Source organism: Macaca mulatta, chromosome 16 (genome assembly GCF_049350105.2).
Source record: "Macaca mulatta isolate MMU2019108-1 chromosome 16, T2T-MMU8v2.0, whole genome shotgun sequence".
NCBI classification, from domain to species: domain Eukaryota; kingdom Metazoa; phylum Chordata; class Mammalia; order Primates; family Cercopithecidae; genus Macaca; species Macaca mulatta.
The window spans coordinates 50,872,356-50,887,134 of NC_133421.1; the positions used below are offsets into that span (position 1 = coordinate 50,872,356).

A 14,779-nucleotide genomic window follows, 5' to 3' on the forward strand; every position below is an offset into this window, starting at 1 on the left:
CAAATTTAAAAAAATTTTTTCAACAAAAGTAGGTTGATACTGTGCCTTGTACTGCTGCTGTACTTAATTTTTTTTCATTTCATTATTTTATTTGAGACAGTGTCTCACTCTGTCACCCACGCTATAGTGCAGTGACGCTATCATGGCTCACTGTAGCCTCTAGGGCTCAAGCAATCCTTCGGCCTCAGCCTGCCAAGTAGCTGGGACCACAGGTACATGCCAACAACCCCTGCTAATTTTTGTATATTTTGTAGAGACTGGGTTTCATCATGTTGCCCAGGCTGGTCTCCAACTCCTGAGCTCAAGAGATCTGCCAGCCTCAGCTTCCCAAAGTCCTGGGATACGTGAGCCACTGCGCCCGGTCTTCAATTCTAATATATTTTTGTTACGTCACATATCCACCCTTCTTTTTAATAGCTGTAATCTATTATATGGCTATACCATACCTTTTTTTTTTTTTTTTTTTTTTAGACAGGATCTGGCTCTGTTGCCCAGGTCATACTGCAGTGGTGTGATCTTGGATCACTGCAGCCTCAAAACTCCTGGGCTCAAGTGGTTCTTCCATCTCAGCCTCCAGAGTAGCTGGGACCATAGGTGTGCACCACCATGCCCCCAGCTAAATATATAATTTTTATCAGTTCCTTATTGATAGACATTTAAACTCTATAACAGCAAGTTATACAAATAATATAACAAGTTGTAAAACATTAAGTTATTTAGGGATATATATGAAGTTAGGAGATTTTTCTTGTGGGGAGGGCAGCAAGGTCAGCCTTTAAGAGATTCTGATGGAGCAGACCATTGGCTCCCAAACCCCAGGGCTTGGCAATCCATGTGAGTTTAGCATCTTGCCAACTAAATTATTTATTTTGCTCAAGTTATCCTTTTTGCTTGCAATCAGTTGTACAGGTTTCTAACTGTTCGATATTATGAACTAGTGCAGTAAGTCCTTCAACATTTTTGGATTCTTCGGCAAACATACAAGAATCTATCTTACTATTTACCATATAAGTATTGCAATTTGTCTTATTTGTCTTCTACACTGCGCCTTGAGAGCAAGGCCCACTCACTTCTCATTACTCTGAATCCTAAGTACAGCACTGCATTCTTTTTTTTTTTTTTTTTTTTGAGACGGAGTTTCACTCTTGTTGCCCAGGCTGGAGTTCAATGGCGCCATCTCAGCTCATCGCAACCTCCGCCTCCCAGGTTCAAGCGATTCTCCTGCCTCAGCCTCTCTAGTAGCTGGGATTACAGGCATGCGCCACCACACTCGGCTAATTTTGTATTTTTAGTAGAGACGGGGTTTCTCCATGTTGGTCAGGCTGGTCTTGAACTCCCGACCTCAGGTGATCCGCCCGCCTTGGCCTCCCAAAGTGCTGGGATTACAGGCATGAGCCACCACGCCCGGCCTAGCACTGCATTCTATAATTATTTTAAGTAAAATTGTCATAACATAAAATTAACCATCAACCATTTAAAAATGTACAACTGAGGGCATTTTCGTAAAAATAGCGTTATACAACCATCAGCTCCATGTAGTTCAAAGACCACAAATAATTCTTACTGAAAGCATTTTTCAGTCTCAGATTAATCTTTCTAAATTATATCTTGTTCATGACCCACGTAGTTAAAATAAATTGTTGCTACCCACCACCTATAAGCCTAAATGCCTGATATTCAAGAACTTGTTTCTAGATTATTAGTGATTCTCTACATGTGCACTCCAGGTCGATTAAGTATAATTAGTTGTTTGCAATAAATACAGGAAAAATTAAACTCAAATTATGAATTTGATGTGCCCTCTTTGTCTCACACACCTTCAATTCTTGCAATCTTTACACATCTCTTCTGGCAAGAAATTGTAGAAAGCAGATCCCATTTATAGGAAAGATGAATATCGCTGATACCCTTTCAATAGTCCCACTGCGACAACTTATGCGGCAAGAATGAAGTGTGGGATGTGGGAATGAAGTCTTCACAGTGTGTGGTCCCGTCCACTCAGCACCTGAATGAGAAATGACACCTCTTCAGGCTTCACAGTCTGGAGCCTTCTAACTCAATTTGCTTTGGTAGGTGGAACCCAAGTCCTACAAACCTTAGACTCTTTCTTCCAGAGAGAACCACTAACCACTAACCCTGTGCACCAGGGTTTCTCAAAGTGCGGGCCACAGGCCACCTGCTACCGAATCACACACAATGTTGGGTGAAAACGTGGATGGCCTGGGCCCCACCCTAAAAATCTCAGAGTCCGAATACCTAAGGGTGTGGCTCCGAAGACCGCTTTCCACTAGCGCGCCAGGTGGCTCCGTCTTTGGCGCGCAAGTTTGAGAGCCGTGGGTCCCCGCCCTCCGCCGAGGTGGGCGGGGCGTAGCGGAGCCCCACGCTCAGACCGCCTACGCAGGCTGGGGCCGGAGGCACGCAACCCTGAGGCAGCGAGTCGCCAAGTCTCGTGTGCGCCCCGCAACGCGGGAACTAGGCGAACCTTTCACGCTTCTCCCCTCCTTTCTCCTCCCGCAGCGTCCTGCGCGCATGCGCTTCGCGCCTTCTCTCGCCGCCGCGCCCCCAGCTGTCCTGGTTACAGTTGGTGTTTGCGAATTCTCTGCGGCGCCTTCTTTGCCGAACTCCAGCGGCGGTTCCATACGCGCGCGCCCGCGTCACGTGGGCCGAGATTTCCCTCGCGGCTGCTGGCCGGCGGGTGAGCCCGGAGAAAGGAGCCGCGGCCACTGCTCGCCCTACCTCTGCGCCCCGGGGCGGGCGCGCCGGTAAAAATGGCGAAATGGGGGTAGTCGGCGCTGGACCTGAAGCGATGGGGCACGCAGGTGGGGCTGTTGTCGGAGCCCCCTGACGTGGGCGCCGGGCTTCTCTAGGTGATTTGATCTGGCGACCTCAGGCCGGCGCCTGAGGTCAGACTACGGAGCCCGCGGGTCGCCAACGGCCTCGCCGAGAGCCGGAGGCAATGGATGAACAGAGCGTGGAGGTGAGGGGGTTGTGAGGGTGGTGGTTAGTCCCCGCCCCCACCCGATGAGCGGTTTTTATTCGGGGAGCCGTGCCCATGTCCTCCCTCCGGTAGGGCACCCCTACCCCACACCCTACACCCCTGCCGCTGTGGAGAGGGCTGGCCCTGTACCAAGGACGCCGTTCTCATTCTGCAGCGCTCCGGGTGTCTTGTGCTCACTGTTCCGCAGTCAGGTGGTGCGTATCCTGGAGTTTTCAAGGATGTCTTGGCACAGGTACTCTTCCCCACCGGGTATTTACAAACTGCATCCTGTTCCGAGCAAAACTGCAGATTCATCAAATGGACGTACCCTGCCACTCGCCACCAGACCTTAAGAGTTCTTGAGCTGATCTAAATCTCCTTCCAAATGGATAATCATCTTTCCCTCTCAGTGGCACATTTTGCAAGCTTCTGCCTTTCCTTCCTAGATTGAATCAGTATATATTATCTCATGTGTAGTTTCCAGAACAAACTGTTCTTTTTATAACTGATTCTTGTAAGCTGTGAGTTAAAATAGTTGGGATATGTAGGATATGTAAGTAAAGGCTAGGAATATTTTTTAAAAGATTGTTTATTGAACTTAATTGTATAATCATTATCAAATTTTGAACCTTTCAGATACTGAACTAGGAAATCCTTGCTTTTTAGTAAGAGGTAACTGTGTTATGGATATTCCACTTGAAACTAGTCATTCTGTAGTCTTGTTGTCCACCCCGTTGCAGGTTACAGAATCTGCATCTCCCAGGTTCTTTCTGGCCCTACAGAGTCATGATGAGATTCATGAGTAATTTTCTCCTTAATTCCTCATGTAAAGTATTATAAAGGTTTTGTAAACTTATCTTGGTTTTAGGAGGGTTTAATTCTAGAATGGAGTGAAAGTAAATGTCAGTACTATAAAAACAAAGTATACAATACAATAACAGTACGTTTAATTGTATCTTTTTTCTTGTTAAAAACTTTTCAGTTACTTCCTAAATTGATTAAACTGAGACTTGCAAAGATAATACTGTTTCTTGTATTTACATATTTTTGTTGTTGTTGTTCCCAAGATTGCTTTGAACTACCGTCAGCATTTTCATTTGGGGCAGAATCTCAGGTTCAAATAAGTAGCTAGTCGGTTTTAACATCAGGGCAGCAATTCAGATTTCTGGATTCTTAATTCATTTTTTTCTGGGTCACAGTACACTGCCTTTAGGATAAGTGTCTTTTTAAACTTCTTTTTCCTCTAAATTATAAAATCAGCTTATACCTTTTGGGGAAATTGCAGAAAAAGTTAAAAAGTTCATGTGTATTCAGTCATATAGTCTGCCTTTTTTCCTTTTTTTTTTTTTTGAGACAGAGTCTCACTCTGTCACCCAGTCTGGAGTGCAGTGGCACCCTCTCGGCTCAATGCAACCTCCGCCTCACAGGTTCAAGCGATTCTCCTGCCTCAGCCTCCTGAGTAGCTGGGATTACAGGCGCACACCACCACGCCTGGCTAATTTTTGTATTTTCAGTAGAGACGGGATTTCACCATTTTGGCCAGGCTGGTTTCGAACTCCCGACCTCAAGTGATCCACCTGCCTCAGCCTTCCAAAGTGCTGGGATTACAGTCATGAACCATTGTGCCTGGGCCTTTTTTCCTTGCTGTCGTACATTATATGCATTTTTCTGTTATCATTAGATGAAGAACTATTTCTAGTGACTAATCTTTGTGTAACTGCCGTAATTTACTTAATATTCGGACATTCGGGCTGTACCTAGATTCTTGCCATTATAATTACTGCTTCAGTGAAAATTTTTCTACATAAGTCTGTGTTTGCATTTCCTGTATTTTCCTTAGAATAGTATCATCATGAAGCTTAGAAAAATGGAAGTACATTTTCCAGATATTTTAAGGTACTCTGGACCTTGACCAACCAAATCCTGATATGGAATATAGTTAAAATAGAGATATCAGCCCAAAATAAATGTAAATGTTGAGTTGTTTTGAGCTTGCCTTTTACTCTTGATTCAGTAGCCTAAACTGGTGGATCTTACATCTTTTATTGTTTTCAGAGCATTGCTGAGGTTTTCCGATGTTTCATTTGTATGGAGAAATTGCGGGATGCACGCCTGTGTCCTCATTGCTCCAAGCTGTGTTGTTTCAGCTGTATTAGGGTAAGTTGTATTTCTTTTTACATGTAGCTAGTATATATAGTGTATATTGTAAGGATTAACCATTTCCCTTATCTTTTTATTTTACATTTTTTTGCCCTAAAGTGCTTGCTTGCATTGTGCTTGGGGTTGAGGAATACTAAGGTAAATGACAAATTGCCTGCCTTGAAGGAGCCTAAATCTAATTGAGGGAATGGAGTTTAGAATGTTTATATTGAAGAATGTGTGGTATCATAAAGAGACACTAAAGAAGTGCTGTGGGGCTCAGAAGAGGATTAGTTTATATGCGTTTGGTGAGTAAGATGGAGAAAAAGTGTTTAATCTTAAATAGTTGCAAGACACTGTAGAGATAAATATAATCTAGGGGCTTTAAAACTTGAGTGTTGGCACTTTGGGAGGCTGAGATGGGTGGATGACAAGGTCAAGAGATCGAGACCATCCTGGCCAACATGGTGAAACCCTGTCTCTACTAAAAATACAAAAATTAGCTGGGCGTGGTGGCATGCGCCTGTGTCCCAGCTACCCAGGGGGCTGAGGCAGGAGAATCACTTGAACCTGGGAGGGCAGAGGTTGCAGTGAGCCGAGATAGCGCCACCGCACTCTAGCCTGGTGACAAAGTGAGACTCCATCTCAAAAAACAAAAGAAAACAAAAAACAAAATTTGAATGTTGGCTGGGAGCGGTGGCCCAGGCCTGTAATCTCAGCACTTTAGGAGGGCGAGGCGGGCGGATCACGGGGTCAGGAGTTCGAGACCAGCCTGACCAACATGGTGAAACCCCGTCTCTACTAAAAATACAAAAATTAACTGAGTGTGGTGGTGTGTGCCTGTAATCCCAGCTACTGAGGAGGCTGAGGCAGGAGAATTGCTTGAACCCAGGAGGCAGAGGTTGCAGTGAGCTGAGATCACGTCAGTGCACTCCAGCCTGGGCGACAGAGCGAGACTGTGTCTCAAAAAACCAAAAAAACATTATGAGGAAGTTTGGTTGTGTGTGCCAGTGTCCAATAGCACATCTACAGAGCATAGTTGAAAACTGCCTTGTTCACATTCCTCTTCAATTATTTATTTTCCTGAGAAAATCAAAGAGGTCACATGCTCTTCACCTCAAACTTCCTGTTTCGGCTGGGCGCGGTAGCTCACGCCTGTAATCCCAGAATTTTGGGAGGGTGAGGTGGGTGGATCACCTGAGGTCAGGAGTTCGAGACCAGCCTGACCAATATGGTGAAACCCTGTCTCTACTAAAAATACAAAAATTAGCCAGGCATGGTGGCTTGTGCCTGTAACCCCAGCTACTCAAGAGGCTGAGACAGGGGAATCACTTGAACCCGGGAGGCAGAGGTTGCAGTGACCCACTGCACTCCAACCTGGCGACAGAGCGAGACTTCATCTCAAAAAAAAAAAAAAAAGAAAAAGAAAATTTCTGTTTCCTTATTCTTGCCTAAGGAAGATAAATATGCCTTTGTCAAGAGTAGTATTGGTAACACTTAAATCATTTTTTCCTAGTCACACAGCTCACAATTGATGGTACTGGATTTGAACCCATTAAGTTCAAGAACTCTATAGCCTTTTCTTTGTCACTGCACCATGTGCAGAAGACCAAGTTAAATATGATGTTGGTTCTCATACTCCTAAAACTAAGAGATTCAATCTTTCTTGGCCTTCTTTCCTCAGCTGTAGAATTCAGATAGGATTTGCTTTACAGGGTGGTTGTGGCATTAAATGAGATAAGCTAAGAAGTAATTAAGAAATTATAAAATACTGTATCTACTTATTTGTAAGGTATTTAGTTGTTAAAATAGCAACTAATACACATTAACACTTACCTATGTTTTAATAAACAGTGAAACTGATGCTAGAGAAATTAAGTAATTGGCCTCCATTACTATAGTTAATTAAGTGGTAGAATCTGGATCTGGGCTGATTTTTTTGATGAAGGTCCCATATGCTTATGGTGTTTGGTTGTTACCTTATGCCTCATTGATTCTGTATTTTTTCATTGTTACATCTTCTTCCTCCTGCCCCTTAAATGCATTTATTTCTTAATTTCTTAAGATCTTGTTGCTTCGTTCTCTACTCTGAGGTTTCTGGGAGTGTTCATCTACTTTGGGAAATTTGATTTACTTTAGCAGCTTTAGCTATCATCTCTCTGCATGGCTCCTAAATCTATTCCTTCAGCACTAACTTGTGGATGTCTTGTCTTGTTGTCCTTCTAGCATCTTGAACTTTGTTGAAGATCAAATTATTCGTGTTATTTTCTCAAACCAACTCTTAAGTTCATACTTTTTGTTCTGTTCTGCCAGTCAAACTGGAAACTTTATACCAGTGATTTTTTTATTTTCTATTTTTATTTTTTTGAGATGGAGTCTCGCTGTGTTGCCCAGGCTAAAGTGCAGTGGCGTGATCTCGGGTCACTGCAACCTCCGCCTCCCAGGTTCAAGCGATTCTCCTGCCTCAGACTCTCAAGTTGCTGGGAGTATAGGCGCACTCCACCATGCCCAGCTATTTGTGTGTGTGTGTGTGTGTGTGTGTGTGTGTGTGTGTGTGTGTATATATATATATATATTTTTTTTTTGTAGAGATGGGGTTTCACTGTGTTGCCCAGGCTGGTCTTGAACTCCTGACCTCAACTGATCTGCCCTCGGCCTCCCAAAGTGCTGGAATTACTGGCATGAGCCACCGCGCCTGGCCTATACCAATGATTTTTAAGTGCAATTAGTTATTATCTCCCGGTTTCACTTATATTTGTCTTACCTTTCTATTTTTATCATTAGCGTGCTAATAGAGAAGTATGAACATTGGTTACCTCATGCTTAGATTATTTAATTACTTTCTATCTGATCTCTCAGGTTTGAGTCTTTTCTTATCTCCAGTCCATTTTCTGTCCTGCTGTTATATTAATATTTTTCATTGGTGTCTTTTTTTTCCCAGAAGCCTCAGAAATTTATTACATAAAGGATAAAGTCCAAGAATGTTAGCCTTGTGTTCAGACCGTCCAGATCTGATTCTGACCTTTCTTTCTAGGGCTGTCTTGGTTCCTGAATGCACTGATCATTTGTTCATTCATTCAGCAAATATTAATTGCTTGCCTACTTGTTTTCAAGCCAGTCATTTTTTATTAGGTATAATTGACATACAATAAACTACACATGTTTAAAGTGTACAGTTTTTTATTTGTTTTGTTCTTTTTTTAATTTTTTTTTGAGCTGTTGTTTCGCTCTTGTTGCCCAGCCTGGAATGCAATGATGCGATCTCCCCTCACTGCAACCTCCATCTCCTGGGTTCAAGTGATTCTCCTGCCTCAGCCTTCCAAGCAGCTGGGATTATAGGCATGCATCACCATGCCTGGCTAATTTTGTATTTTTAGCAGAAACAGGGTTTTACCATGTTGGTCAGGTTGGTCTCAAACTCCTGACCTCAGGTAATCTACCCACCTCAGCCTCCCAAAGTGCTAGGATTATAGATGTGAGTCACTGCGCCTGGCCAAGTGTACAGTTTTGACATATATATCCTCTTGTGAGACTATCACTGCAGCCAAGTTAGTGAATGTATCTGTCATCCCCAAAACTTTCCTTGTGCCTCTTGGTAATTCCTCCCTCTACTTACCTTGTCCCCAGGCAACCACTGATCTGTTTTCTGTCACAATAGATAGGTTTGCTTCAGAGATAGGGGGGATGGAAAAAGAGGAAAAAGATAAGTTTGCATGCTCTGGAATTTTACACAAATGAAAATCATACAATATGTACTCTTAGGGATCTGGCTTTTTTCACTCAGCAAAAATACTGTGTGTATCAGTAGTATTCCTTTTTATTGCTAAGTAGTATTCCATTGTATGTATTTACCACAATTTGTTTATGCATTCACCTATTGATGAACATATGGCATGTTTACAGTTTTTGCTATTACAATGAAAATTGCTGCGACATTCGTGTACAAGAAGCTTTCTTTTCTCTTGGGTAAATAATTAGGAATGGAATGGATAGAGATTATATGGTAGATGTGTGTTTAACATTTTGAAAATTGCCCAGCTATCTTCTAAAATACTTGTATCTGAGAGCTAAACAATGAGCATACGTGGACATAAAGGGGGAAATGCTAGACACCAGGGACTTCAAAAGAGGGAGAGGAGAAGAGGGATGAAGGTTAAATTAAAAAAGGATTGGGAGACCAAAGCGGGCGGATCACCTGAATTCGAGAGTTCGAGACCAGCTTGACCAACATGGAAAACCCCGTCTCTAATAAAAATAGAAAATTAGCCAGGCGTGGTGGTGCGTGCCTGTTAATCCCAGCTACTCGGGAGGCTGAGGCAGGAGAATCTCTTTAATCTGGAAGGTGGAGGTTGCAGTGAGCCGAGATCGTGCCATTGTACTCCAGCCTGGGCAACAAGAGCAAAACTCTTGTCTCAAAGAAAAAAAGGAAATAGTTTTATAATTTTACATTCTCACCAGCAGTGAATGAGAGTTCCAATTCCTCCACGTTAATGCTAGCAGTTGGTATGTTTGGTTTTGTGAATTTTAGCCATTCTCGGGGTATGTAGCCATTCTTAGAGGTATCTCCTTGTTTTAGTTAGCGTTTCTCTGTTGAGTGATGATGTTAGCATCTTTTCCAGGAGTTATTTACCATCCATATGTTGTCTTTGGTAAGGGGTCTGTTCAGTGCCCCCCGTTTTGTGCTAAATAAATATAACAAAATTTCCATTTTACCCATATTTAAGGGTACAGTTCAGTGTCTTTAATTACATCCATGATGTTGTATAACCATATCACTGTTTCCAAAACCTTTCATCACCCCAAACAGAAAGTCCGTACCCATTAAAAAAAAAGAAAAAAGAAAATAAACATAAGTAAACATAGGAAAAGTATTTTAAAAATACAGTATAAAAGATAAAAAAATGGTACACCTATGTAGGGCAGCTCCATTCTAATCTTATGAGACTACTGTAGTATATGCGGTCCATCATTTACCCATACATCTTTATGTGACACATGACTATATACCACCTTTCGTTTATCCTTTTTTTTTTTTTTTCAGACAGAGTCTTGCTCTGTCGCCAGGCTGGAACTGGAGTGCAGTGACGTGATCTCGGCTCACTGCACCCTCCGCCTCCCAGGTTCAAGCGAGTCTCCGGCCTCAGCCTCCTGAGTAGCTGGGACTACAGGCGCGTGCCACCACACCCAGCTAATTTTTGTGTTTTTAGTAGAGTTGGGGTTTCACCATGTTGGCCAGGATGGTGTTGATCTCTTGACCTGTGATCCACCCTCCTTGACCTCCCAAAGTGCTGAGATTACAGGCATTGAGCCACTGTGCCCAGCCTATTTATCCATTTTTATCTCTTGATACACACTTGGGTTGTTTTCACCTTTTGGGTATTGTTAATAGTTCTGTTGTTAACAATTATCTGTTTGAGTTCCTGCTTTCATTTCTTTTGAATATATATCTAGGAGTGAAATTGCTAGATCATATGGTGTTCTGTTTAACTTTATTATTTTTTTAAATTGTGGTAAAATATACCTAATGTAAGATTAGCCTTTTTTTTTTTTTTTTTTTTTTAAATGAGACAGTGTCTCACTCTGTTACCCACGTTGGAGCGCAGTGACACAGTCATGGCTCACTGCAGCCTCAATCTCTTGGGCTTGAGCAGTTGGCCTGCTTCACACTCTTGAGTAGCTGGGACCACAAACGTGTGCCATTGTGCCTGGTTAATTTTTTTATTTTTTGTAGAGACAGGGTTTTACTTTGTTGACCAAGTTGGCCTCAAACTCCTGGACTCAAGTGATCTGCCTGCCTTGGCCTCCCAAGTGCTAGGATTACAGATGTGAGCCACTTGGCTCAGTCAAATTTACGATTTTAACTGTATTTTTAAGAGTACAGTTTAGTGGCATTAAGTACATTCACATTGTTGTGCAGCCATCACCGTTATCCATCTTTAGTACCTTTTCATCATCCCAAACTGAAACTCTGTACTTGATAAACAATAAATTCTCATTATTCTCTTCCCTCTAGCCCCTTTAACCACTATTCTACCTTCTATCTTTACACTGACTATTCTAAGTACCTCATATAAATGGAATCATAAAATATTTGTGTTTATTTCTACCTCTGTATTCTGTTCTGTTAGTCTCTATTTCTGTTCTTATGGTAGTACCACACTGCTTTGATTACTGTAGCTTTGTAGTAAGTTTTGAAATTAGTGTGAGTCCTCCAACTTTTTCTTTTTTAAGGTAGTTTTAGCTATTTGGCATCCCTTGAGATTCCATGTGAATTTTAAATGCAGTTTTCTACCAATATAAAAAAGCACCATTGAAGTTTTAGTAGGGATTACATTGATTCTGTACATGCCTTTGAGTAATATTGCTGTCCTAAAAATATTAAATCTTATGATCCTTGAACATGGGTGTCTTTCCATTTATTTAGGACTTCCCTAACTTCTTTCAGCAGTGTATTGTAGTTTTGCATGTATAAGTCTTTCTTTCTTTTTCTTTTTTATTTTTTTGAGACGGTATCTCGCTGTCACCCAGGCTGGAGTGCAGTGATGTGATCATGGCTCACTGCAGCCTCAACTACCTGGGTTCAAGCAATCCTCTTGTCTTGGCCTCCCAGTGCTGGGATTATAGGTGTGAGCCACCACAGTCAGCCTCCGTGTATGTCTTTCAAATTCTTGGTTCGTTTTTTTCCTAAGCATTTTATTCTTTTTGATGCTGTTGCAAATGTGTTATTTTCTTAATTTCCTTTTTTGATTGTTCATTGCAAGCTTATAGAAATGCCAGTGTTTTTTGTGTGTTTATTTTGTATCCTGTAACTGCCGCATTTATTAGCTTTAACAATATTTTGTGGACTCTTTAGGGATTTTTACAGATAAGATCATGTCATCTGCAAAAAGATAATTTCACTTCTTTTATTTGCCTAAGTACTATGGCTGGAATTTTTAGTACCTGTATTATGTTGAATAGAGATTGTAAAAGCTGGCATCCTTGTCTTTTTCTTGATCTTAAGGGGAATTTTTCCTGATCTTAAGGGGAAGAGTTAAAGCCTTTGAATCGTTGACTATGATTTTTATGAGTTTTTATATATGGCCTTTATCAAGTTGAGGAAGTTCCCTTCTATTTCTGTCTATTGAGTATTTTTGTCATGAAAGGATATTGGATTTTGTCAGATGCCTTTTCTGCATAATTGAGATGATCATAGTGGGAGTTTTCCATGAAGTGGTTTATCACATTGAATGATTTTTACAGTTGAACCATCTTTGTATTCTAGGAATAAATCCCATTTGGCCACAGTGTATAATCTTTTAAATATTCTGTTGAATTAGTTTTATTAGGATTTTGTTGAGGATTTCCCTAGCACAATTTCTCTAGTAAATGTCTTAAACTCCCAGAGCAATACATATACATTAAAATTTTTCACATAGCATTATGAATGAGAATACACGGTGCATGTCAATAGTGATATCTCTGAGTATATTCTGAAGAAATGGAAGGAATTTAATAAATATTTATATTTTAAATTAATTTCAAATGCAGGATTAGGTGTTGGAAGTAGTATTTAATCAATCATGAACCCATGATCTAAGATTTTTAATGATTGCTGTAATTAATGTTTCTCAAAGAGCTTGTTTTCTGTAACAAAGTTGATTTTTTTTTTTTTTTTTTTGAGACAGAGTCTCACTGTCACCCAGGCTGTAGTGGAGTGGCACAGTCTTGGCTCACTGTAACCTCCGCCTCCCGGGTTCAAGCGATTGTCCTGCCTCAGCCTCCTGAGTAGCTGGGATTGTAGGCACCCACCACCATGCCCGACTAATTTTTATATTTTTAGTAGAGATGGGGTTTCACCATGTTGCCCAGGCTGGTCTCGAACTCCAGACCCCAGGTGATCCACCCACCTCAGCCTCCCAAAGTGTTGGGATTACAGGCGTGAGCCACCACGCCCGGCTGATGTTTTTTTTAAAACTCTCTCTTTTTGGTCTGCTGTTACACTAACAGTAATTTTATTTACCATCTGGCTTATTTAGTTCTGTATACTAGATAATTAATATATACAATCTTTATGATAATTACTCATTCTTACAAGTTTTTGGAAATGAACAAAGGGACTGCTTTTCCCTTTCTCTGGTAGACACATCGTAAGAAGTGGACTTTGGTTGTAGTTTAGTGGTGTAGATGTTTGTAAGAAACTATTTTAGGTTGGGCGCCGTGGCTCATCCCTGTAGTCCCAGCACTTTGGGAGGCCAAAGGCAGAGGATTGTTTGAGCCCAGGACTTCAAGACCAGCCTGAGCAACATGGCAGGATCCCATCTCTGCAAAAATTAAAAAATTAGCTGGATGTAATGGGCACATCTGTAGCCCCAGCTACTTCTGAGGGTCAGGTGGGAGGACCTCTTGAGACCAAGAAGTTGAGGCTGCAGTGAATTGTGTTTGGGCCACTGCACTCCTGCCTGAGCGACAGAGTGTGACTTGTCTCAAAAATAAAAAACCCAGACAGTATTTAGCATGTTTTTGTATGTATATATAGTTTGCCTCAAACAATGCATCAGGGGATGTAGGAAATTTTGTATGCTTTCACAAGGCATCTGAGATCCTCTGTGATCTGCCTCCTAGTTTCCTTGCAATTTTGAGCTATTTGGGAATAAAGGTTCTTTGTTAACAAATTTCCTATTTACTGCCTGTTTTCTCTTATAGCTAAAACTATTTAAATGAGTGTTTTCCACTCCATATCTCTGCAACCTCGCTGTCTACTTACCCTTCAGCCCATTCTAACTTGATTTTAGTTCCCTCACATAGCTACTCACATAGCTCCTGCAAGGTATAGACTCAATTTTGCTAAATCCAGTGAACATTTCGTTGGCCTTATCTTTCCTTCTCAGAGCATTCAGCACAAATTACTTTATCTGTTTTTCTTGAAACATTATCTTCTTTGGTATTTTTGCCATAATAGCTATACCATCTTCCTAGTAACTTCATAGTCTATGGATTTTTTTTTTTTTTTTTTTTTTTTTTTTTTTTTTTTTTTTTTTTAGAGACTGAGTCTTGCTCTGTTATCCAGGCTAGAGACAGTGGCATGATCATGGCTCACTGCAGCCCCGACCTCTGGATTCAATTGATCCTCCCACCTCAGTCTCCTGAGGAATAGCTGGGACTACAGGCATGCGCACCATACCTGGTTAATTTTTAAGTTTATTGTAGAGATGGTATCTTGCTGTGTGACCTAGACTGGTCTGGACCTCCTGGCCTTAAGCAATCCTCCCACCTTGGCCTGCCAAAGTGCTAGGATTAAAGGTGTGAGCCACCATATTCGACTGGTCCATGACTTTTAACACTACCTCTAGACTTATACTTCACAACTTTATCTTTTCAGTCCTGGCCTTTTCCCTGCCTCTAGTATCTAACTACCCTCGTTTGGACTTGTAGTATGCATTTCAAATATATTATCTCTATAAGAGGTGTTTTTTTTTTTTTTTTTTTTTTTTTTTTTTTTTCCATGCCAAATCTGTTTCTTTTCCAGTCAGGAACCCAGTTTTTTATCCAAAAACCTAGTTCACCTTAATCGTCCTTATTCCTCACATCCAGTAGTAATTGAACTATAAATGTTAGCAGCCATTTTTTTTTAAGATTATCTTATATACTTAGTATTTATTACTAACAGCTTCTCTAACCGTT

At 41.3% G+C, this 14,779-nt stretch overlaps 3 protein-coding genes across 33 annotated transcripts in view; 2 read left to right on the forward strand and 1 right to left on the reverse strand.

Moving 5' to 3' along the window:
• PRR11 (proline rich 11) overlaps nucleotides 1-2,459 on the reverse strand; it is a 92,516-nt gene extending 90,057 nt beyond the window's left edge. The window contains exons 1-2 of the mRNA XM_077970906.1: nucleotides 2,096-2,459; nucleotides 1,818-2,005 (exon numbers count right to left, since the gene is read on the reverse strand). The gene's annotated coding sequence lies outside the window, so the exon portion shown is untranslated. The remainder of the gene's footprint in view (nucleotides 1-1,817; nucleotides 2,006-2,095) is intronic.
• The window catches only part of SKA2 (spindle and kinetochore associated complex subunit 2), a 105,231-nt gene that overhangs the window by 42,939 nt on the left and 47,513 nt on the right, over nucleotides 1-14,779 (forward strand). The gene's annotated exons all lie outside the window — the stretch shown is intronic.
• The window catches only part of TRIM37 (tripartite motif containing 37), a 125,004-nt gene continuing 112,770 nt past the window's right edge, over nucleotides 2,546-14,779 (forward strand). For 13 of the 31 annotated variants that reach the window (XM_077968949.1, XM_015119117.3, XM_077968962.1 and 10 more), the window contains exons 1-2: nucleotides 2,546-2,977; nucleotides 5,033-5,134. In XM_077968949.1, the coding sequence (XP_077825075.1) occupies nucleotides 2,957-2,977; nucleotides 5,033-5,134 (123 nt within the window). In that variant the 5' untranslated portion in view covers nucleotides 2,546-2,956. 31 annotated transcript variants of the gene reach the window in all.